The following is a 23,397-nucleotide window of genomic DNA, read 5'->3' as shown; positions in this document are numbered from 1 at the left end:
TGCTCTGCTTCTGCTCTGGGTTTTTTCCCATTACTTATATCAGGCTGGCTGAGCTTGGGAGCACTCTGCAGTGTGAGATCATGTCCCAGAGCAGCAGAGCATGTTTGCTGGGATTGTTTGGGATACTGTGACTTGAGAAGGGCCATCCAAAGGTAAACGAAGTTTCTTTCTCCCTTCTTCACTTTTTCCCAAGTGGAATATAAAGCTTTTGCCTTATTTTTAATGGTGTGTCAAGGCAAGAATGCTCTCTCAGTGATACTTATCTTAAGGAGTATTTGTCTGCTCCCCGTAGAGCACAAATTGAGGTCAATATTATAGTCTTACTTTACAGCTGGGTGGACTAGTCTGCCCGAGGTTAATTAACTTGGCCAGGATACTGGCCCGGCCTTAAAGCTAGGAATAGACACCATTGACTGCCCTCACCCTATCTCTTTTTGGTTATTATGTGCGTACAGCATTTATTGTAGAAAAGTTAGCATGATCTAATACCTAAGAATAAGCAAAAAAGTTGGATCCTGCTTCCTTGTGTAGCTGATTATCTGTGTGTCTTTGGTAGGCTGAGCTTCTTCCTCTGCCAGCTACCCTATTTAAAAAACTATAAATTGTGTTTGCCTATTGTTGATACTGTTGGTCTGTAGAATGTTCTAAAAGTAATTCTGGGCTTATCCAACAGGGCCTGTGGATCCGGCCATGTCAGACCTTTCTGAGCTATCCATGTTGCAGACGTGCCAAGTTTTACATGTTGTCTGAGTTTGCTGGTGCATTATTTTATTCCAAATGTCAGTGAGTATAAAACAATTTACATCAGCAGAAGCACACAGACTGTACCCATCTGACTCTGTCGGTGAAAATCCAGTAAAACTCTAGTGACATTCCAGAGCTGATGCAGGATCTGTCAGCTGCCAACAGTAAAATTTGGGGATTGCCAATTTGATGGAAATTCACAGCTCTTCAGCTGGAAAAGCTGTGGACACTGTAAGAAGCCAACTACAATCACACAGGGGGCCACCTCGTAAGAAAAGAGAAAGCTTCATTCTGTTTTCCATGTGCAGGCGTCTAGAAGGCTTGCTTCAGGTTTGCTGCCTCTCCTGAGGAGTCTGTTTTGTGATATGATTGTAAACAAACCTGGGCTCACACAGTTTCTCCCTTGTCTCATGAAATCCTTCAGAAAGGCTGCTGCTCATTCTGCTTTCAGCTGGATGGCTGCTTTTATCTGCAGGGTTCAAAAGTGACCTAAAATTTTTTCTGCTTCCAGCAGGACTCCTCCCATTGCATCTGTTACCTCACATGATCCAGGGCCCATGGATAAGCATGCAAACCATATTTTTCAATAGGGTGGAGCAGGAGAAATGGACTAGTGCCTACTCTCCTGTGCCACATTAGCTGGGCAGTAGGAGGAAGGAGCTGAGCTATCTACTTGGGTTTTCTCTCTGCGGAGTATTTCCAGCAATGCCTGCTCTGAAACATTATTTATTGGGAAAGGATGAAAAATGCATCTGATGCTGCCAGAAGAAAAGATTGTAGCCCTTTCGTGCTATTTTTGAGTGCTATTTGCTCAAATGCTATATTCTTCCAAAATTTGAGCTATTGATTTAAATCGTCATTGGCTAGAACACTTGATATTTTTTGTCTTGCGGCGTATAATCCAAATTCACTCTGGCTAGCATGGAAACCAGAGATGGGTCTAAATTAATAGTTCCTGATACAGCGTCAAAATCCTGTCCAAGCACCCCTTGATTCAATGGCGATCGAGTTTGCATCTCAGCCTATTATGCTCTTAGATTCAAATAATCATGCTCAGACCAGACTGAGTAGACCAGTGGCTTCATGACCTTATTTTATCTGTCATACTTTGTAAAATTCAGTCTGTCCTCAGATACATCAGAGACGTGCCATTGACTTCGTAGACAAGGCACTTCAGGACATGGTTTAGTGGGCGTGGTGGTGTTGGGTTGACAGTTGGACTCGATGATCTTAAAGGTCTTTTCCAATCTAAACGATTCTATGATTCTACAGAGAGAAAGATAATCTCCAAGTTGTTTGTGCATCTGCTTTCCTACAGTGCTACTTTCAAGAGGCTCCTGGCGCGGTTTCCCTGTCAAGAGTCTTGCAGTGGTTGATGCAAATAAAGAGCCCCTGTGCTGTGGCTATTTCTAAATCCCCAGTGACCGTCTGATGAACGGTCATCACATTTTCTAACTTTCACGTTTTGAAAAAGCTTTACTTTGATCTTATGTAGTACTTTTTACTTGGTGATCTCTAGGTGCATCGTTAGAAGTAATTAGAGCCTTCAGCTCTTTCCCTCACGGTTAGCTGCTTTCTTCCCCTGTATTCAGAAAACACCTGGCGCGACTAAATGTTCATTCTGAAATTGCTTGAGACAGGAGTGATTTGGCCACATGGATCAAATTTATACAATGATATCAATTCATATTAAAGAGAATACTAACATCCCAGTTATTAATGTGAATGGTCTCCAGAAAGTCTTGCTTTGTGTTGCATGGGCATCCAACTGGCAGAAAAGGAAGGAAAATCAGGAATAACCTGCAGAGCCTGCTGCTGAGTCCTGTGTTTGCTTGAGCTGCATCCTCAACACCACTGAGAAGTATCGCTGCTTTCAGAGCTGGTTAAGGATTTTCAAGACAAATCTTTTCTCCAGATGGATGTTTCCAGACTCTCGCTGATCTGTCATGAGGCTTTTTTCCCCCCTCTACTCTTTTTAACTGCAGGTTTATGGAATTTTATTAAGTGCAATAGCTACATCATTGTCTGTCTTTTAGATTTATCTGTGTCCTAGCCTTTCCTATTTCAAATTTAATATATTTATGTCTGAATTCTTTTATTTTACAGCCATGTCCCATTGTTACCATGCCACATCAGGAACAGAACTTGATACACTTAGTTCAATGGGCTGTGTCTTTGAAAAGGTCTGCAATAAAACGAATTCTGGGATCTCTTGTCTGAGAGATCTTAATATTTTTCTATTCTGTCTACAGCTGCCTCACCAGTCAAGAATAGGTATATACGAATAATAAAAGTAGACCCTGATTAATTTGCCTTGAGACAGAATAATGCCGTAATCATACATTCATGTTTAACAGTACTTAAATCCACTCAGTATCCCTGAAGTCAACGGGGTGATTACAGAAAGGTATGTCAGTGAGCATATTACAGTCCCACCCCCATGCAATAGTCCCATTGATTTCTTTTTTTTTTTTTTTTCCCCCCAGAGCTATTTTGGTATAAATATACTGATTAAATATAGGGAAGCAGAAGGAAGCCTTACATTGAGCTGTGCCATTATGGCATTGCTTGTTCAGACTGGACATAAAAATGTGCCCCTCTTTGTTTTAAAGAAAAAAAAAAGCTATTTGCTATTGATGAAAGATTAGTTTCGTAGATTTATTAGAACAATAAGAAGGCTATAAACAGTTAAGAACAGCTTCCTTCGCCAACACTAAGGAAAGAAGCTGTTACCATGTATTTTTGCCGGTTTCAGACTTGGACCAGTTAATGTCAGACTTGCAATTTTGAGTTACTCATGCACGAGGAAGATGGAGTGAATGGCCCTATTTCAGAGGCCAGTGAGCTACAATCAACATGTATCTATTGACTAAAATTAACTGTTCAGTGGCAGTGCTGTTCCTGACCTTAGGCAGGATTATATATTTGTTGAGCCCATACTGAATAGTTGCAATATATTGAATATCTTCCACAGTTTTGAGAATCGAGAACATGTATCATTTAACAGGAGGAGTCCGTAGCTTTATCACACTTGCAGTGAGCAACTTTCACCTTCCTGCTCTTTATGGTGACATCTCAGTAGATGTTACAGCAGTAAACATCTAGCCAGAAAAAAACCAGGAACACTTAGAAGCCGCTGACTTTTTAACAGGGTCAGGGCCTGTGCTGGTGGGACTCCTTCTACATATGTGCTCCTGGTATCCTAACTGAAAGACTGAAGAGAGATCCAGGATGAAATGTTTATGTTTGTTTGTTACTCTGTGAAGTGTGTCCATGCACGCTCCGAGAACCATAGCACTGGATATGTGAAGTGAATTAAAACCAAGTCAGGTTCAAGTCAATAGGTGACAGACAGTAGTTATGTTTGGGGTCCTGGTAATATTCCTGCCTTTGCCGGGCATCATCTATTGAGGTATTTTTAAGTTGTAATTTTTTTAATTGTTCATTTCTTTATAGTTCAAAGATTGCAAAATCAGAATGTGAGGGATGACCTTGGCAGGGAATTAACTGCAAACCCTGAGGATCGAATTCATCCAAGTGTAACTGCTGAAACTGGCAATGCAGTCTACTCTGAATTAGAGGGGGTTTTCCCCCGCCTCTGTCTTTTATGTTGTTTGTATAAACAAACACTCCTCAATTTTTTTTAGCTCTGTGTATCTCACACCTGGGACAGACTAGCCTTTCTTCCATATTACCGGCTGTAAGCAATTTGTAGTGTTACTGGAGTGTTTCCAAAGTAGCCTGTATCTTCTGATCTTTCTCTATTGGAGCAGGGGTGTGGTACAAACACAGATTATTTAAATTCTCTACAAAATTGCAAGGAGAAGAGCTTCACTGTATATGAAATCGAACAGCCCAGAGCAGACTGCACGGAGAGTAAAGAGACTGCCCTCCTATGCCAGCCTCGGCACACAGGGAAAGCATTACAGGTGAAAAAGAGCATACCCACCGAAACAAAAATCTGATGCTAATTAATGGCCGTATGTGAAGCCATGTGCCAAAAAGTCAGGCTCTTAGCTGTCTTGAAACCTTGCTGCTGCTTATGCACTGCTTTCATGGACAATAGTTAAGGATGGTCTGAGAAGGGGGATACAGGGGGACAGGTCACCTGAAAGATTACCGATTTCCCGTGGTCCTGGGCAACCTGCTCTGGCTGACCCTGGTTTTGAGCAAGGGGGTTTGGTCGAAGCAATTCCTAGGAGTGCCTTTCAACCTCGGCTGTTCTGTGCTTCTGTGATTCTAATTATAGTGTTTGTCCCTTAAAGTTGTTTTACGTGTGTCAGCCTGGTAACTTCCTGATCATGGGTAGGTATCAATACGTTGTTTCCTAGAACTGGCTATTCGGGTAAACAGCGGGCAGTAGTTGATCCTTACCACCTACCTAGAGAAGTAATAAGGCATTTGACAGTCTTTGTCCTGTCACTTACAAAACATTCGTTTGAAAAACACTATTTTCTGCTTTCATAGGCATTTTACAGTAGACCTCAGTGCTTGCTGGAAATCCCCAGAAAGACTGGCTTTGACCTAAGCTGTTTCTGGCAAATGTCCTCTCTTTGTAAAAATGTTTGAAAACTCCATAGATGATCTTTGGCTGTCTTGTTTAGCAGTGAAGAGATGACAGCCATTGTGCGTGCGTGCGTGTGTGTGTGTGTGCTACCACCCTGCAATTACTACAGCTACAGTAATTACTGTAACTACTGTAAAGTTGTCCATGTTAAGTTCTTGGCTTCTGCTCTTCAGTTTCCATCTGTTCAGATAAAAAAGAAGGTGCAAGAAAATGAGAGCCTGGCAACTTAGCTGCCTGGATTCTCTGGGCTGGTACAAACAGAAATCTTCAGTGTCTGTAGGCACCCTGTGTTGTGTATTGTTTATTGTTTGCTGTTTCATGATGAGAAGACTAAGCAGCAAGCTAGCACCAGAAGTGAAGGAAAAATAATCCAAGGCAACTTAAACCAAAACTGTTACAGCGTGTGTTATTAAAAAGGCATTATAGAAATATGGAAATGAATAAGACAAGGTCTCCCGGCTTTTTCTTCCACCTTTTGGACAGTGACTGCCCATTGAAATAGGAGAGGACTGACTGAAAGTCTAAATTTCTCTACTTGACTCTGGCTGGTTTGCTGTCATTTAATACCTGCCTGTCTCCATTTTTTCCTAGGTATAGATCCTTAAAGACGGTGTTGTGATAGCAATGTAGTGCTCTTGTAACTAATATAAGTTCAAAGCAGTAGCTCTGTGGATGAAAGGTTCTGAACATATTGCAAAGAACAATGATGGTCACAAGCCAACAAGTTTCTTCTTTTTCAGTAATTGCTGTTTCCAGTTGAAGCTAATGTTATTTCCTATTGGACTACACTACAGACCTTCACTTGCAGAACTTGCCTGTTCCCTGACAAAGGAGTTAGCTGGTGCTTTTAACAAAGGCCACGCTAAATAAAGACGCAATTCTGAGCTTTTGCTGTGCAGCAGCCAGGGCTGGCAGGTTGTTGGGGGTTTTGCTCTTATTGTTCCTGACATCTTTGTAACAGAGAGCTAAGCTCTTCTGAAGAGTAAATGTTTCTGGGTATAATTTATGATAATAGCAACAATCATTCTTTCTCTTTGACCTCGTGGAGATTAGAAACTAAGCTTTCCCTGGGGTAATCCTAGATTGGTATGTCTCTGCTTTGTTTCCTTTTTAAAGGAGACCCTGGCAGTTTGCACTTACTCGTCCTATACCTACGGGTGCATGTACTGCCATGACCTGGTGGTCGCTTACAGAGCGAAACTGTACTGTTTTCATCACATGTTTTTACAGTAAATGCTGAACTGACTGTTTTAAAAAGCATGTCTGCTCTGCAAGACAAATCCTATTCAAATGAGTTACATGTCTGAGCTGATTCAGCTTCGTGGATTTTTCTGGGGCTAAACAACCTTGTGTTGATACAATGCATGCTGGTCTAACGTGTTTGCTTAGAGAGGAAAGAGGCGGAGCTGTGTTTTGCTCGTACTGCTTATCAGTCTAAATCTGGAGCGATGCTGCTGAAAGGGGTAGTTTCAGTTATGGGGAACTTGAGTTCCACTGAAGAGTTTGTACCTGGAGTTCATTCTTCCATGGATGAGAAAGTATATCGTAATGGCTAGAGAATAGAGGGGGGGAGACAGAAGCTGTAAGTTTTTATTCCTAGGCTTGCTGGAAAACCCTCTGCTACAATAAGGAATTCACTTAGCTATTCCTCACCTCTTTGGCTTCCTTCAGAAATGCAAAAGATCCTTCCAGAGAAACATGGGGGCCTTCTGAGACCTTTAGAAGTGCTAGGATTTTTCAGTAGGAAAGGATGAGTTGTCCATGATGCAGTACTAGAAGATAGTTAAGCTAGTTGAGAGAGCGAGCACATTAGCATGAAATTGTAACAGGACTAATATAACCTGCTCAGAATGTATCTTGTTGTAATTATATTGCTTCCAGCATCCAGACTGTGTGATTAAGAGTTACCTCTGTGCAGCGCTGCACGGTGCCAGGTAGTCAGTGCTCAGTTCCCTGTTGTGGCTGCCAAATCCTTCAGGAAGGATCTCCCTGAAGACTTGCATTAGAACATCACAGAAACAGAAGTTCCTTAAGTGACTTTCCACCTGGGCATCCCATTCTTCCTTATACAAGAAGTTACAATAGTTTAATTAACTCACTTTAGAACGTCTTTTAGTCTGCTAAACTCTGTGTTGAGACACTCAATATGCTTAAGGGTAAGTGGCCAAACTAACTTAATCTGACTGTACCTGTAGGAAGGGTATTTGCCCCAGTATAGCGATGTGTTCAAGTTTTGGCTATGAACGGCTTTATTCACATAGTCAGGGCTCAGAGGTTCCTGTTGTAAAGAAAGGCAAATGAAAACTAGTTGGTTTCTTAAATAATTTTGTTTCTTCAATTTTCGTTGAGGTAAAAACTCTGGGAAGAAGGATACCTGTTTCCCATGTTTTGTATACATTTTATTGATTACTCTTCATGTTTGGATGGCATGGCACTGAGTGTTGATAGAAAGGTTTATTCAAGCAACAGGTAATGAAGTGTAGAGCAGATGAAGACTTTGAATGATAATATTTTTCTCAACAAGTTGAAAAAGAATAATTCTACACATTGAACTTGGCATTAGAATTGATGCATGTTTAACTTTGTCATTTTTAACATCTCATTCATCGACGCTTCTGTGGTTTTAGATCTGCTTTCTGGCAGCAGGATTTTCACAGGGCTGAAAAGAAAAAATATCCTTGTTATTTGGTATTAGAAACAAAAATTATTATTTTGTCATGCTAGTCATTAGCTAAGTGGGTAGCTGGAGCTTGAAATTCCTCCGTGTTCCCGTAGTAACCACAGTGCTGCACCCTCTGTGGTGGTCAAAATGAAGCAGGTTGGACCTGTTGCAAGAACAGGTTTTAGCTGTGTATAAGAAAACTGCACCCTCTTACCCCCCATTAGATTGTTTATCTAATCTATTAATATAAGACTATTTAAGTGTGCCTTTTTAGAGAGAGAGAGATGGAGTAAAAGAAAACCTTGATATGGAGAGTTGTATGACAGTTGGGTTTTTTGATCTGCCTCCTAGCCTGTACTGCAGATGTCATGGGTACAAACAAACATTGGTAGTGTCTTACTCGGTTATTTGCAAACTTGGCATAAAATCTGCAACTCTGTAGTTCAGAGGACATGAGATGTCATATTACCAAAGTTTTATAAGTTGCTTTGTAGGAAAGTATCGCTTATGCCGCTGTGCGTGCTGCTGGCCTCCCATTTGTGCTAGTGGTCTTGGCAACCACGTGCACGACGGTGTCAGGATTTGAACTTAAGTGCCTTTACGGCTCTCGTTTGCAAGATTGTCGTTTGTGAAGATTCCCCCTACTTCTGGTGTTGAACTACATGTGTTTTGAGGAATGGTTGAAGTTGCCTGCTAGATTCTGCAGTGCATATGTGGGTAACGTTGTCCTTCTGGAGAAACTGGGAGAGCACTGAAGTGAGTGAGCTTTATGAGCTGACAGTGTTTGAAAGACTTTTGAGACCAGACTTGTCAAAGTTCATGATGTTTTGTCAGCTATGGCTATTGTCTGCAGCACATAAATTCATTATAATAGGAACTCTACAACTCTGGCCTTAGATCTATAGACCTTTTCCTAAGAGAAAGCAACACAGTTTTTATAGTTCAGTAGAGATGTCATGAGGCTACGAATAGCCGAAGTGGCAAAATCTTCTTAGCTTAACGTTACATGCGTCCTGCCTGCGTTGTTCTTGGTTAGACCAAACTGTTATCTGCCGAAAAATCTCCTGCAGGTATATATTGAGGTATTGAACCATAACATTATTATTTGAAATTTACTGCAAGTTCATACACTGTAACAGTCAAAGCAAGAGACTGTTCAGCAGCAGATCTAATTAACCGTGTTGAAAGCAGACTTAATAGCTGGAATTTGTGGCATCTGCGGAGAAGCGCTACAGCTCCAAATGTTGAAATTTAATGCATGCATACTCTAAATTTAGGATCTTTGGAAAGAATTTGAGCTTGACCAATGAAGTCCACCTATCACAATCCCATTGTTAAGCAGTTATGTTTGCCATTTGTAATGCTCCTTAGGTTCATTGAGATCCATTGATATGACCATAAAAAACACAGTGACAGAAGCATGAAAAGAGTTTGAAATTGGGAGATTTCACAGTATTAAACACAAATGGAAGAGTAAGGGGATTTCAAGTCTGGCACAGAAGGACTGATTTCGTCACAATGGTTGTTTTCGTTAAATTCAGGACACTTCTGTTGCTTATATTTCTCACATCTATACATTTACATGGCACTATTTATTTAATTATCTAAGGCAAAATGCAAACGTATAACTCATTATGCTTTCCATTTAAAAACCAAACACATTCATTCACCTCTGGTACCAAACATCTTTGCATGCAACAGAACTCTCTCTTCATTTCTGCACAGCAACTCTTCAATATTTTAAGACAAGAATTAAGGAACAAAACATACCTCCTTGAAGGTATAGGTGAAATATGTTCATTGAGCAGCTTGCCATTAGGACAAAGTGATGTTCTCTTGCAAAAAAATAATTTAAAAAATGCCACACTGGCATCTATTTCATCCAGCAGTGATATTACTCCTCCTTATAATCTTTCATGGATGACAGATCTTATGTGTCTTACCTGTCCCTGACTTAGAAGACTACTGCCTATTCATTCACAAATGCTACACCCCGTGGGCTTGATTGCCTTTTATTCAAGACAATGGACTCTTAAATTTTGGCTGTTTTGTGAGACCACCTGTGATTGTAATACAGCAGCCAGAACCTGGATTGTGTAATTACACTATTGGGTGGAGTGGGTACCTGATTTTAGTGCATGCATTGCGTTATTGTACCTAAGAAAGCTCCAAAATCAGTTCTTTTCATCCGCATGTATTGGTGTGTTCCTTGTGCCTTCATGCTAAATTAGTTTCTGGAATTTCTCAGATTCCAGGAATGTGAAAAGCCAAAAGATTACTTTTTCATTAAGATTTTAATTAAGAAAACACTGACGTCAGCATTAGGTGAGATTGATTTTACAAGAAGGCCATGCTCACAGTAGCGTGACGTACCGCAGAAGTGTAACACCAGTCAAGCAAGTAGAAAAATAGAAGTTTCATCAACTTCTTAGTCCTGAAAATGAAAGAATCATCTTTTAACCTTGAAATGTTTAGCATCTAGATACCATTATTTTGTGTTTGAAAATTTCTCTTTTGAAATACTAAGTTTTGGCTTGTGCCATAAGGTAAATGGGAAAAGTTTCCCCATTTCTTGTGGAAAAACCTTTGCTTTGGTGAGGTATGTCTTTGTTTAGCTGAACAAACTTTGCAGTTATAATTAATTAAACAGTTTTCAGTATTCCAGAACTACACAAAAATATTTATCTTTCTGGCTCTTTGTTCACACAGTTGTAACTCCGGAGCTTCAGACAATTTTCATCCGCATGGCAATGCTCTGCCTTCAGGATTTTACAACCGGGCCCTGAAAATTAGTTCTATGATTCAATCTGGCAGATTGGTTTTGGCTTGAGAATCAGCATATGTTTTTAACATACGCATGTTGGCAAATCAGATTGAAGTCATAACTAAGAGGCCTGTTATCTCAATCCTACTACTGCTTTGGGGAATTAAATATAATGGGCAAAAAAAAACGACAAGGGAGGAGTCTCAGCACTGGGTAGTGAAGAACCGCACTGACCCCAGATAAATCTGCTTGCAGATAGCAGTGTTGGTTTTTTTTTTTTTTTTCCACTTTGCCAGCATAGCTGCTGGAATGAACCATAGGAGTTACCTCTTGGTTTTTCTGCCCACAGGATCAAGGCTAATCCAAGAATAGCAGACAACCCATTCTGGCGCTCTGCCCGTGTTTATCGCTGCCTATCACATAGCATGCTGTTACAGGCTCATTTCTTTAATGCATGTAGTTTGTATTCATGTCCTGCTCCAAAATGTACCAGCGTTTAGCTTTGCAGGAGGAATTGTTGCACATGGCAAAGTTCCCTCGGTCAGTCTCCTTGGGGTGGGTCATGGGTATCGGGTCTCCAAATGTCAGACCGGTTCAGGGGAGACCAGGATGTGCCAGCCGTTTCTGGTCCTCCCACAAAAAAAAAAAAAAAATAAATAGCAGTAGTAGTATTTAAAACAAGGACACGAAGGGACTTTTAAAGATTTTCCATGTGAGTTGATTTTGAAGTTTGAGGCAGTTTGTGACCTGCTGTGTAACCCAGCGCAAGCACATTTGGGCTTTTAGAAACTTAAATTGTAAAAGCACAAACGACCGACGGCAATGTGTGAAGGGCGTGCAGATGCGAAGCATCCTTTCTGTGGGTCCGAGGGGCAGCAGCGAGGTGTATTCCCACCCCACCTGCCCAGCAGGCACAAGCACTGTTTCCTTGAAAGCAACTGCTGCAAAGGGGCTGGGCCACAGCTAGATCATGTCCAGAAAGCCTTTTGGGCTTGCAAAATGGAAAGCTTGCAAGCCAGGGTAGTCACCTTTTTTGTAAGGGCTGGGAGAGGCTTAACAGATTTGGTGCAAATGAGCTGGGCAGAGCCCCCGCTCTGTGGTGGGAAGAGGCCGTGTCTCGGCGACAACGCGAGGATGCTCTTGGCCAGTCAGAGACGGGGTTTAAGACCCAGGTCCTATGGAGGAGATCTGTAGAATTGAGCTCTGCGAGCCTGGTGGTACCAGCTGACACGCAGAGGTGACTGGCAAGTGCTGTTTTCTGTGTCTAATATGAGATTCAGCAAGTCAGTCCTAAGAGTTGCATCTGATCTTCTTGCAAGTGATTTAAACGTACAGCTGAGTATTAACTGAGGTCAAGACTGCAGTTAGCTCCAGAGTCGTGCAAGAATAGTTCATCTCCCAGATTGTCTGCAGTAGTTTTCAGCTTGTGGAGAATTTGAGGATGTCGAGGAGCCGGGAGGAGCAAGAGGAGCACGATCGGTGGTTTCCCTTCCTCCGCGTTTCCTCTGTTGAGGTGGCTACTCGCCGTGCCCGTCGGGGATCAAACAGCTCTGTGTGTGTCTGGGGGAGGCAGATGGAAGTCAGTCACATCCCTGACCGCATAACTATGACCATATTGTTGCAGTTAAAACTATCGTGTATATCTATCTGACTCTTATCATCAGCTATCTACAATTTCAGCTGGTTTTAATTATTTTCTCTCTGTCTAGAAACCAAGAGTTCCTTCTGCCACAGCATACAGATGTTACAAATATGTTTTTATAACAAGACACATGGCACATTCCAAAGCAGCACAAGTACTTGTTTTCAGCCTGAAAATGGAATCTTTTCCCTGTTGTTAAAACAAAATTTATGAAATGTGATTATAATAAATAAGCCACAGACTTGATGGTCTTTTTTAAGATTCATAGTGAGTTCCTAATGATTACTTCATGGGGTTTTTTTAGTGAGCTTCAATTTAGTTTTTACTTTGATTTGCAGTTAACGTGAAGTAAAACCTCTCTGATGCTGCACCTTACTTCTCTGATGCTGCCCCTTATTTCTACGTGCGGTTTGCAGACAAGGGTGGAAAAGGGGGTCTTTCTGTCTGTGGTTACTAGGATTGCAAAGAAAGATCAGAGCTGCCAGTTCTAGATTTAACCTATTCTTGTACCATTTTATATTCTATAAGCAGAGGAAACCGTGAAGGCAGATTCAGTGGAGAAAGGATCCCAATAAATATAATATTATCCAGATGTTTTTCATTCCATTAGTGTCTGACTGAAGGATAACTCGCTAAACTGTGGAAGTTAGTGTTGTGGCATATCCAAGCCAAGACCTTAGTAACTTGATAATGATCCACTAAAATTTGAGACCTCTTATCTTCTAAGATGTGAGCCAGTTATTGTTTCAAGGGAATTCAGAAGAAAACTTTCTTTTTGGGCCAGTTGGCTGTGATTAAATTTCTTCTTCCTTTTCTGTGAAGATCTGGGACTGTCTGCTTTGAAAGACGTGGCATTTGTTGAGATGATCCTTGAATCAGATTCAGCATGGTAATTCCTATCTCTTCTCTGTAAATATGGGGGGGGGTTGCAAATTCAGTAAAATATTTTGAATCTGAAAGGAGTGGCTCCTGACTTAAGCTGGTTGTGTTTTGGAGCAAAGATTTTGTGTTTTTTTCTAAATCATCATTTCTGTTGTTATTTTATTCACGTATAATTACATACTCAGAGTTTTATATTTTTTTCCCTGCAGCTTGAAGAGGGGTTTAGTGTTCGAGAATCCAAACTGTAAATATGCCACTGTTTTCCACATCAACATGACATGGTTTAGGTTTTGGATACTCTGTCTTGCCTCAGAGTCTCTTCCCTTCTCCAATTAATGAGACTTCACTCTGTTCTCTTTCTGACTCTCTTACCATCCTTGGGGTTTTTCCATCTTGGTGTAAAGTTCAAACAACGCCTCTTCCAGCTACCCTCCTACATGATTCCCCATTTTGTTGCAGATCTGTCTTACTCCTGCTTGTTTTTCCCTTCAATAGTTCTGCTCATTGAACGGGGCTCTCCCAGGACCCCTAACTAGGAGCCTTGAAAAGCTAAGAAAAAACCTGCTTGGCTTACTGGGCAATCTGGCAGTCACTCTCAGTATCCCTGCTAGTCACATTACTCCCTTCTCTGTGTGCACATGTGCAATATGACTTTTAAGCTTATTCCTTTAAAAAAATACAAAAGAGAACAGGTGAGACTGAGCTATAGCTTTTTATAGCTGTTCTTAAGTCACTTTGTGTTAGTGACTTTGAGCTCTGTCATTTTAGGGTAAAATGGGACTGGACCATAGAGTTTCGTTCCACCATTAAACTCAAAAATTACTTCACTGCACTGCACCGAAAGCCCTTCCTCTTTTTTCAGTCCCTTGCAAAAAAACCCACAATAATCTCTAAAGGTCTGGGATTCTCTGCATGTAGCCTCTCTATATTTTCAGAAAACCAAATACAGGGGAGTTATTGTGGCATACCCCACTTGGACCAGAAGTAGTTTGATATTTGCATGTGCTTTGTAATGCTAAAGTTTGCATGTGTTTAAAATGTTAGCAGGGGCTTATGGAGCAGTTGTTACAGATGGAGGGGAGAGAAAGCTTTCCACTCAAACAATTTAGAAGACTATGGGACAGGCTGGGTGAGAGACTGTCTGTTGTATGTGTGTCTCAGGACCAGCTCAGACTGCCAAGAGGGAGACAAATTTTGCTGTTCTCACCTGCTGCCGTTGGGATAGTGTTTTCTTTCCTGCTTTAGAAGAAGGAGATTCTTGTTTAGGAGAACACGGTGTTTCTTTCTTGATGTTGCTGTCACTGTTGGCTCCCTCTTTGTTTTGCTGGAGCAAAACAGGAGGCGATGAAAAATAGCAGAGGAGGAGAAGAGAGGTGGCTGCTGGCAAAATGTCTCCTCCTTGCCTTCCTCCTTCTTTCTTCAGTGATCTTGTCGCTGGACCCTCCTGGGGGCCTCCTGGGCGTGGATAGCATGGCTGTTTCTTCTGGGAAGACCTACTGTTTTCCTCTGAGATAGCAGGTATTCCTCACCTCTGAAAGTCAAGCTCCCAGTGTGTTGTCCTAGCATTCAAAGCAGAGGAAGGATGGCATGGTTTTCTAACTCCTGTGGAGGTCTTTCCTCTTTTGCATACAATTAACTTCCCTCTGCCAAAAATCTCTTGGCCCCAGGGCCAGTTTCTTTGTGATGCCTGAGTTAACACTGAAAGTCTGTGATCCCACAGCATCTCCTCAAGGACTGCAGCACATGATCTCCGCATGCCAGTCATGTCCTAGGTCATTCTAATCAGATGAGCATAGTACATTTTCCAGGAAAAACTTACAACTTGCTATAAATTCTCTGCCAAGTGCCGCTGCCATCAGACTTCTCGGTTATGTCTAAATAAAACAACGTGTTTCAGTTCAAATGAGGGGAAAAAGCCCACAATAGAGTCCATTCTTTCTCAGAGCATGTCTCACCCAGCTCCAACCTCAATCCCCTTGGGAAGGAAGCGGCTGTCCAATTCTAAATGGAGAAAATTTCAGAAAACCTATGGATAAAATATTGACAGCACGTGACTGTATCAGACATCGCTGCAGTTCTTTACAAGGTGTGTAACAGATGAGCTTTGTCCGTTTTACTTTCCACTGCTGTGTGCTATCCCAGTTTACATGTGGCATTGCTCAAAGACAACTTCATGGCAAGAAACTCAACAAAGCCATGGTGGCATTCTTCTTCACAGAAAACAGAGAGTATGTGTCCCTAGTGAACTACTGCTGCGAGTGTGACAGATTCCCAGGGCTGGATCACTTCATGTGCAGAATTTAATGAGCTGCCAAATGCTTCTAAATGTCAGAAAGTCCAGAGGAAAATGCACAGTACAGAACATGGCACAGACAGAAATCAATTCTTTAGCTTGCAGCATCTCCCAGTTAATTTTCCATGAAGGTTTCTCCCCTTCACCTCCTCCAGTGTTTTTCAGACTGTGAAATGATCAGTGTTTCCCTAGAGGCAGATAGATGCCCAGGTTAAGGGCCACAGGGATGATAATTGTGTTTATTTTCCAGAAAAAGAGTAATTGCATTCATTTTTAGTGCGATGCAATGCCAGTGTTGGAGTTTCATTCAGTTGAACTGCGTCTCTTTCTTTCTGCTCAGATCATGCGATAATACAGCTTATCTGATGTAGTGTCAGTGAGCAAAAAAACACAGAGCTGTTCCCACGAGCATGCCCACGTGGACAGTATGAAGAAAGGAAATAGCTGGATAAAAGAAGAGTGTGTGTGTCGGGGGGAGGATACACAGCCTGTCCTCAAGCTAGAAATTTTCAAGAGAAGTAAAGCTTCCAGAGCAAAATAGAAATTAAAGTCATTGTAGTCACTCCTGATAGAATAATGATTTATCCAACTTGCACAGCAGTGCGAGTAGGGAGGTTGAGACAAATTAGGATAGAAGTACAAGGAAAACATCCTTCCTGACATTTCTTTTTGCAATCCAAAGTCTGCTCTCCTTTGGGCACAGGGTAACTAGGCAGTCTGTTGAGCTGTGAGTTTTAAAGCCTTTGGAAAAATCTGTTGAGACTAAAAAAAATAAACAAACAACAAAAAAATCTTTCTCCTTTCTGTTCATCCGAAACCAGGTTTTCCACGTTCAAGGTCCGCTTGTGCATGGAAGCCATTTATAACCCTGGCACATGTGAATTTTTTTACAGAATGGAAATTTCTTCATGATAGGTGTTAGTTCTGGTGCAGACTCAATGGTATTTTCTGTTGGCTGACCACAGTCTCTTGCTGCCTAGTGCAGCGTGTAACAGTTACCAAGGTTTGGCTCCTTACCTGAGAAGATCATCAGGACTGTGCTGGATCAACGTGGTTCTCTTTCTAGCAGCGTTCCCACCATGGAAGTGTCAGGGAAGCTGTAATGTGGCCTGAATAGCTTATCTACCACAAAAGGTGGTAGATATAATTGCTTTTTAAGACTCGTTTTTCCATTGCAAGATTAGTTTTTCCATTGTTCATGACGTGTTCACCCCATCTAGCTTTGCGTATCTAATTCTTGTGCTTGTAGCCAACCTCTCTGGCCTCGCCACGCCTCGGGAGCTTTGAACTCTATACTAGAGGCTCTGCTGAGTACCTAGAAAGTCTAGAGAGTTAATTTAGGCTCCTCCCTTAAGTGTCTGAATTTTAAAAGGTGTAAATGCCTCTTCCCAAATGCCTGTTGTGGTGGATTGCTGCTCTTCCCTTAGGGAAGTCAGTCAACTCTAAAGCTGCGCTGGAGGGATTCATCCCATCCCATGTGTCTGGGACGAGTTAGAAAGCCTGAACGGGTTGGGGAATTCAAGCTGGGCTTCCAGAAAGTCTTTCAGCTGATGAGCTACTGGGTAATTTTCAAAGTCGTGAATGTAGCAGCCCTGATGTTTTCATTGTTTGGCATAGAAGTAAACTGGTAAAAGCAGTAAGTAGGTGTCCTGCTAAAAACACCCTTGCATTGGCAACCCAGGATTGATCAGATGCTTAAAAGGACCTCTGATTTTGTAGGTGCTGCTTTGTTACTCAGAAGAAGAGAAGGAGCAGAGGGAAAAATTGCACACGTTTGTAAAGAAATAATGGCAGTGTTTTAGAGTGCACTTTGCAACCGGCAAAATGGAAACAGATGGCACGTATTTTACAGAGTGGAGTTATTCCACCCTGAAGGATGTTCAAAGTCATACAAAGGGAGTTCTGCTTGCAAATCCCATTATTGATAAATGGTTTCTAACGGGATTGGTGCTGCTTACTCTTACTGTGCTTGCGTATGTGCGCGCACATATACATGCACAGCTTTGAAAATGCCTTTCATGGGTTCAGCTCCTTTCATTAACGCCAAAATCATTTAATGTTTTCTGGTATGTATCTTTTTTTCTCTGAACTTTGTAAAGGAATTGGTACCTTCTCCCCTCGATTATTTTCCTTTGAACACTTAAATGAAAAGGGCTTTTTTGCAGCGTTAATAAATTTGTTACTGGAAATGGGAAAGGTGTTTTCAATTACAGCTGGCACGTCTGAGCCTTCCACCAGGGTGGCAGGTATCCTTGGGGAAAACCCAAGCAAATAATAGATCAGTCTGGCTCGATCTTGAGAGGATGGATGAGATATGTTGTGTATGAGAGTATTATGGTACCCATATATTATTGTGTAATCTCAGTACTGTATTCATTCTTATAGCAGGAGTAAAGGGGACCTCTTCATAAGCTAGTCCATGGCTGTTGTTGCTGTTGTTATTACTTTATTTATATTCCTTCATTGCCTTGCAACCCCTTGTACGAGTAAAACCTCACTGTGTTGGATGCTGTACAAATTAGGAACAGATAGATTGCTTTTCCACAAATTGCTTACAATTTAAGTGATGTTGTACGTTTATTCTTGCACAGAGATGTCTCTACATTAGTTATTATCTTTTTGATTCTACTCATTCCTTCCTAGCAAAACAGTTCACATTAAAACATAGCTGCAACAGTTCTGCTGTGGTCCAGAGGGTCAGTTGTGCAAAAATGGAGGCCTGAGCTCTGCATGTAAGAAATGTAGGATGTGAAAAGCTATTGGATACTGATAATGTAATGTAAGGATCAATGGAGGTGGTGCTGAATTAGCCTGGTTTCACTGAAGTTTCAAACAATCAAGAATATTGTCAGTGTTACTAAGTGGGCGGTGGAGGAGCCTGTACATATGGATTATTTAGAACAACAGACACAATTATTGTATAAGCTGCACCGATGAGACAAGAGCCCTTCTGGTCCAAAGCAAAGCGTTGGCTCCTTGAGCCAGGGGCGCCTGACCTATAGCTACTACTAGAAATGGGTCCCTTATATTCAGTCTGGCACTATTTCCCACAGGGTACAATGTATTTCATGAAACCAGCATGTCCCGGCATGACCCGGTTTTGGGTAAGAAGCAGTTCAGATAACCAAGGCTGAGCAGTTCCAGTTCCTTCCACCTGCTGTGACCTGCCAGTCTTGCTGAGCACAGGGACAGAGTTTGCCTCTGCAGGTGGGTTTTATCTGTGCCTGCCTCCCACCAGCATGCCCAGGAAGCGATGAAGTGTGCTTTTGCATCGCAGTACAAGATAGCGGGCCAATATTAACTGTGACGGATTTTTTTTTCCTTGTTTGCACAGACCCTTCATGCTTCTGCCGCCGCTGATGGAGTGGATGAGAGTGGCTATCACCTACGCTGAGCACCGGCGCAGTTTAACTGTGGACAGCGATGATATCAGGCAGACAGCCAGACTGCTCTTACCTGGACTGGACTGCGAGCCCCGGCAGCTAAAGTATGTGGACTAAGCTTTATAAGCGGCTAAAGTAATTCTTCTTACTATATTTCACGAGAGCCAGGTCTCCAAATACTATATGGACGATACATGTTTAACCGTTTAGTATTCCAAGAGATGAAGAAACTTTGGCGAAACACTGCAGGTGGGGTAGAAAGACTTTGTCTTGCCAAAAGTTACGTAGGAAGAGTGAGACAGAGAAGGATTGAAATACAAGTATTTGGGGTTTTATGCCTTAGCCTTAACGACAAGATTATTCTTTTGCTTTTTGAGATACCTTGATGAAAAGTATAAGAACCTTTTAAAATCTTCCCCTCGCATGTATGTTGAATAGGGATTTGTAATTAGCTTGGTTCATTAGCACATCATAGGTATTTTATTCAGGTTCGTAGCCCTTTAAGTTGCTGTCATGATCACTGGTTTTGATATCAGGGTTACATCTTGAACTTTAATATAAGGTAAATTCTTGTTGCTTGAGTGATTTTTGTCCCCCATATACCTTTGGGTTAAATGAGTGGGCGGGACACATTAATAACAATAAATAATACTTTTATCGTGCTCTTAAGTGATTGTATGATCACCTGAAAAGATAAAAATACACCACCATTACTCTTAGAATTATTTTTCATGAACTATAAAAGCAACAAGAGGCTTTTAATCAGGAGTCCTGGATCTGTTTTTGTTGCTTTTTACCTTTTCCTTCTGGCAGTCAGAAAAGCTCTTGCTTTTTGCTACATCTCCCGTCTCCCCATTTGTGAATTGAAGGGTAGTACTTATTACTCACAAAACCTAATGCGAAGCTCAATTACTTGGCGAGTATGGTGGTACAATTAGATGACTGAGTGTTTAGCTGGCTGCAGCTGCCTCCTAGTCTTATTCTCAGCTCTCGGTTCCTGCCGCTCTCCTGAGACATGGTACCTGACTGACAGAGAGTGCTGCCAGTCTTTTTAAAAACTAAGTTAAACAGGTGATCCTCAGGAGTTACTTAAACTCCTTGGCTTCAGACTGGAAGGGAGCAGCTGAACTTGGACTTGGCATCTACAAAGCAGCAGTTGTACGTTTAGTCCTGGAACACTTTTCTTGTCCCTTTTCTCTGCCAGCGTACGTGTGCTCTGTGTCAAAGCACACGCTGCTCTGGCTTATGTGTGGATGGTAGGTGCTAGTGTAGGCAACTTAATATGGCTAAACTAATTTTACATATGTGCCTAATGCTTGCCAAAACCTTTGAAATTCTTTGATGAACAGTGCCGCAGAAGACTAAACTAATCCCAAGTACTTCCAGTCAGTTTCATGGTTTTTCTTTCAGTGTCTCCTTTAGAAAGACTTCTGACTTCAAAAGTGAATCCAAACCTTTTGCTTCAAAGGCATCGCATCCTATCTCTGCACTGTTTTTTTGTGCACATTAACGGACAAAGCACAGGTAGTCCCTTACTTTATAGATCCTGTACCTTAAAAAACAACCAAAAAAAAGAGGGCAGGGATTTGGGTGTTTGATGTTGCTGCTGACATGAGCTAAAAGGAAACGCGTAGAGACAGCCTTTGTGAAAATGGAGTTCACCTCAGTAACTTCAAACCGAAGCCATAATGATACAGCTATGAAATGAAGGTCTTGCTAGCAACCCAGGAGATCCAAAATAATGTAGACAATCAATAAAAGTGAGAAGCAGGTATAAAGGGCCTCGGCCACACTATGTGGGATAACGCAATTGCTGGATTGTTAAGGGTTAGCAGTACCGGCCCAGGGAAGGAGTATGTTAGAGATTCCTATACAGTTTGTTGTTATTACAGAAAGAATGGCAATTCTGCAAGAAAGCTAAGATCCTTTCACACCTTTTACCTCACTGAACTGTTCCTCCATTGGGACGTATGCAGTGTGCATTCCCTGCAGGTGAAACAACTTCTGCTTTCAAGTAACACACGTCATCTCTGTAGTAGAGGACAAAAATCAAAGTTAAGCTTGACCAGGTCTTTGTTCTGAACTCTCTTGCCTGAGTTTTATTTTCAGAGGTTTAAGGATGTCCTGTGATGTGTGGTATGAGACAAAGAGCATTGTCTTTTTGCTACATGAAAGATTGAAACTAACAGAAAACCACCATGAGGAGAGAGCAGTGCCTCATTTCCAGTGCCCATTATATGATCTTTTAAAGCAGTCATTTGTATCTCGCCATTAGAGCACATTTAGGGGAAAAGGAAATCTTGCAAATGAAGCCAACTTTATCCCTGGCTTGCTGTGCGACTATAGGCAAATTGCAACTCGCTTTTCCTCATGATGCACAGGCTAAAAGTCATATAATGATAGTTCCTTGCAGTGGTGATGCGTCAGGTAGGGTATGTTGAAATCCCTGAAAGAGTTGTGCAGAAGAACAAAGTATAATTAGTATAACCTGAAATTCAGACCTCTAATATCTGCTCTCTGACATGGACTGATTGGGCAGTATACTCTTCCACAACAAGTGGTTGTGTCTTAGTGGATGAAGCCTTCTAATAGGATGCTCTCAGTGTATGTTTGCCAGACAATTTAGAAACATCATCAGTACTCACCTGTTACTGGTTAAATGATAATGTAAGTGGGGAAATGCTAGATTACAGAGAACTGTGTTTCTTTTCCACCTACTTAAATATAAATGCTGGGATTTTAATATTAAGTTGTGATCACACACTGCTTTTTAAAACTACTTTTTCCTCACCGCAGGCCAAATTTACATCACTCACTACCAGTAGTTATAGTAGCAGTTACTGCTTATGAAACCCAAAGAGCTCCACAGGCTCCTGCTCCCTCTTCAAGTTATCTCTTCCCAAAGCAGGACCTCAGCCCCATCCCTTTCCCTTCTCTCTGGGCTCTGTCCCCCGATCTCGACGGCTCTCAGTCCGCCTTCAGTTCTTTGGTTTATCCCCTGGGCACAGCTCAGCGTCCATGGGAGCTGCTCTCTGGGCGACTGCAGGAGCACAGGCTTTACTCTAGGAAGCGTGCAAGAGTTTGCCTCTCCTCTCCACAAGATAACATCTCACACGTGGAAAACCTACTGTGGTTACAGCTGCTGCACAGCGGTTGTGCATGTGTGAGCTCTTTCCCTCCAGCTCTGGTAGGATGCTCTAACTTTTATTGCACTCTAAAAGAAAAAGCTACTTTGCAGCTATGATAGAAGAGCGTGCTGGCAAGCTACCGCTACAGAACAGCAAATGTGCTGTAACTTTTGCATGGGCTGAGCCTGTGGGTCCCCGAGAAGTAAAGCTCACAAATTATAGCTTCAAATTCTTGCGCCTGAACTGGCCTCCTGGCAGCTCTGCACCAAGAACTACATCCACCTTTTTGCTGGGTCTCTCTGACAGCTCCGTGCGACTGTTTTGTTTTGCTGTTTGCTCTGCAGGGCTCGTTGGTGAATTGTCCCCCACCAGCCTTGCTCCAACAGTACCTGTAAATAGCACTGGGCAGAATCATGCCTGTTAGCAAACCAACAATGTGCAAAGACAGGTACCATCCCTTCAAAAGCTTTTAGTTTCTGAGTTTTACTGGATTTCAAGTGATGTCATTTTATTTCACTTTTTTGCATAGGATTCTTCTTCTCATTATTGCTATACAAAGTCATTGCATCATGTTTTACATAATCTTGTAGCAACATGATACCGTACCAATTACCTTAGTAGAACAAGATTACTAATTTGCAAGCCTAGCCCTAGGATTTATATATGTCTAGCATTAAGCCTTTTACCTTCCTGTCTCCTTGAGCTCTGTACTGTATGCATCCTAATCTAGTACCTGGGCGCTTCAGAGATCCTGTCTTCTGATGGACTCATCTGCCTTGGAGACACATTTTATTTGCAGATGTATCCCCGAAGAGCTAGTGACTCCAAGAGTGTCGTTTTGCTTCCTTGCTGACTGTTCCCCAAATCGTACCCTGATGTCGTTCCTTTCTGAAAGCAGCTGCGGTGAGATGCTGGTTTCCCCTGCACAATGTGACCGGTCACCAGGCTGTGGAGGGATCTTTGTTAACTCAGCATATTGTTCATACCATCTGCTCACCATTTGTCATCCACCATCAATGCAAGTTCAGAAGCATTAACAAATGACCAGCCGAATTAAAACTTGAGTAAGATTCATCTTGAGTCTTCTATGTGAAGTGAGGAGCGTTTTACTTATCTGGCAGGCCGTACAAAGTTTCCAGAAGAGGTTACCTTTGCTGAAAGAGTCTCCTTTTTCAAAGGAACTTGGCAGGCTGATATCTCACTCACTGAGAGTTTGCACAAGAGCCTCTGTTGAAAACCAGACAACCAGTAGAGAAGGCATTCACCCTGAAATAACATCAAAGGGCTGACCATATCAATACCCAGCTGAGATAGGAAACACCTCCAATTTGG

The 23,397-nt window shown here is 41.9% G+C and overlaps 1 protein-coding gene across 1 annotated transcript in view; it reads left to right on the top strand.

Annotated features, from left to right (window-relative positions):
* Positions 1 to 23,397, top strand: part of ABTB2 (ankyrin repeat and BTB domain containing 2) — a 135,722-nt gene that overhangs the window by 91,778 nt on the left and 20,547 nt on the right. The window contains exon 4 of the mRNA XM_049820154.1: positions 18,889 to 19,041. Within this exon, the coding sequence (XP_049676111.1) occupies positions 18,889 to 19,041 (153 nt within the window). The remainder of the gene's footprint in view (positions 1 to 18,888; positions 19,042 to 23,397) is intronic.

The sequence above is a fragment of the Accipiter gentilis genome, chromosome 17 (assembly GCF_929443795.1).
Source record: "Accipiter gentilis chromosome 17, bAccGen1.1, whole genome shotgun sequence".
Taxonomy (NCBI): Eukaryota; Metazoa; Chordata; class Aves; order Accipitriformes; family Accipitridae; genus Astur; species Astur gentilis.
This window is presented reverse-complemented; position numbering and strand designations above follow the sequence as displayed.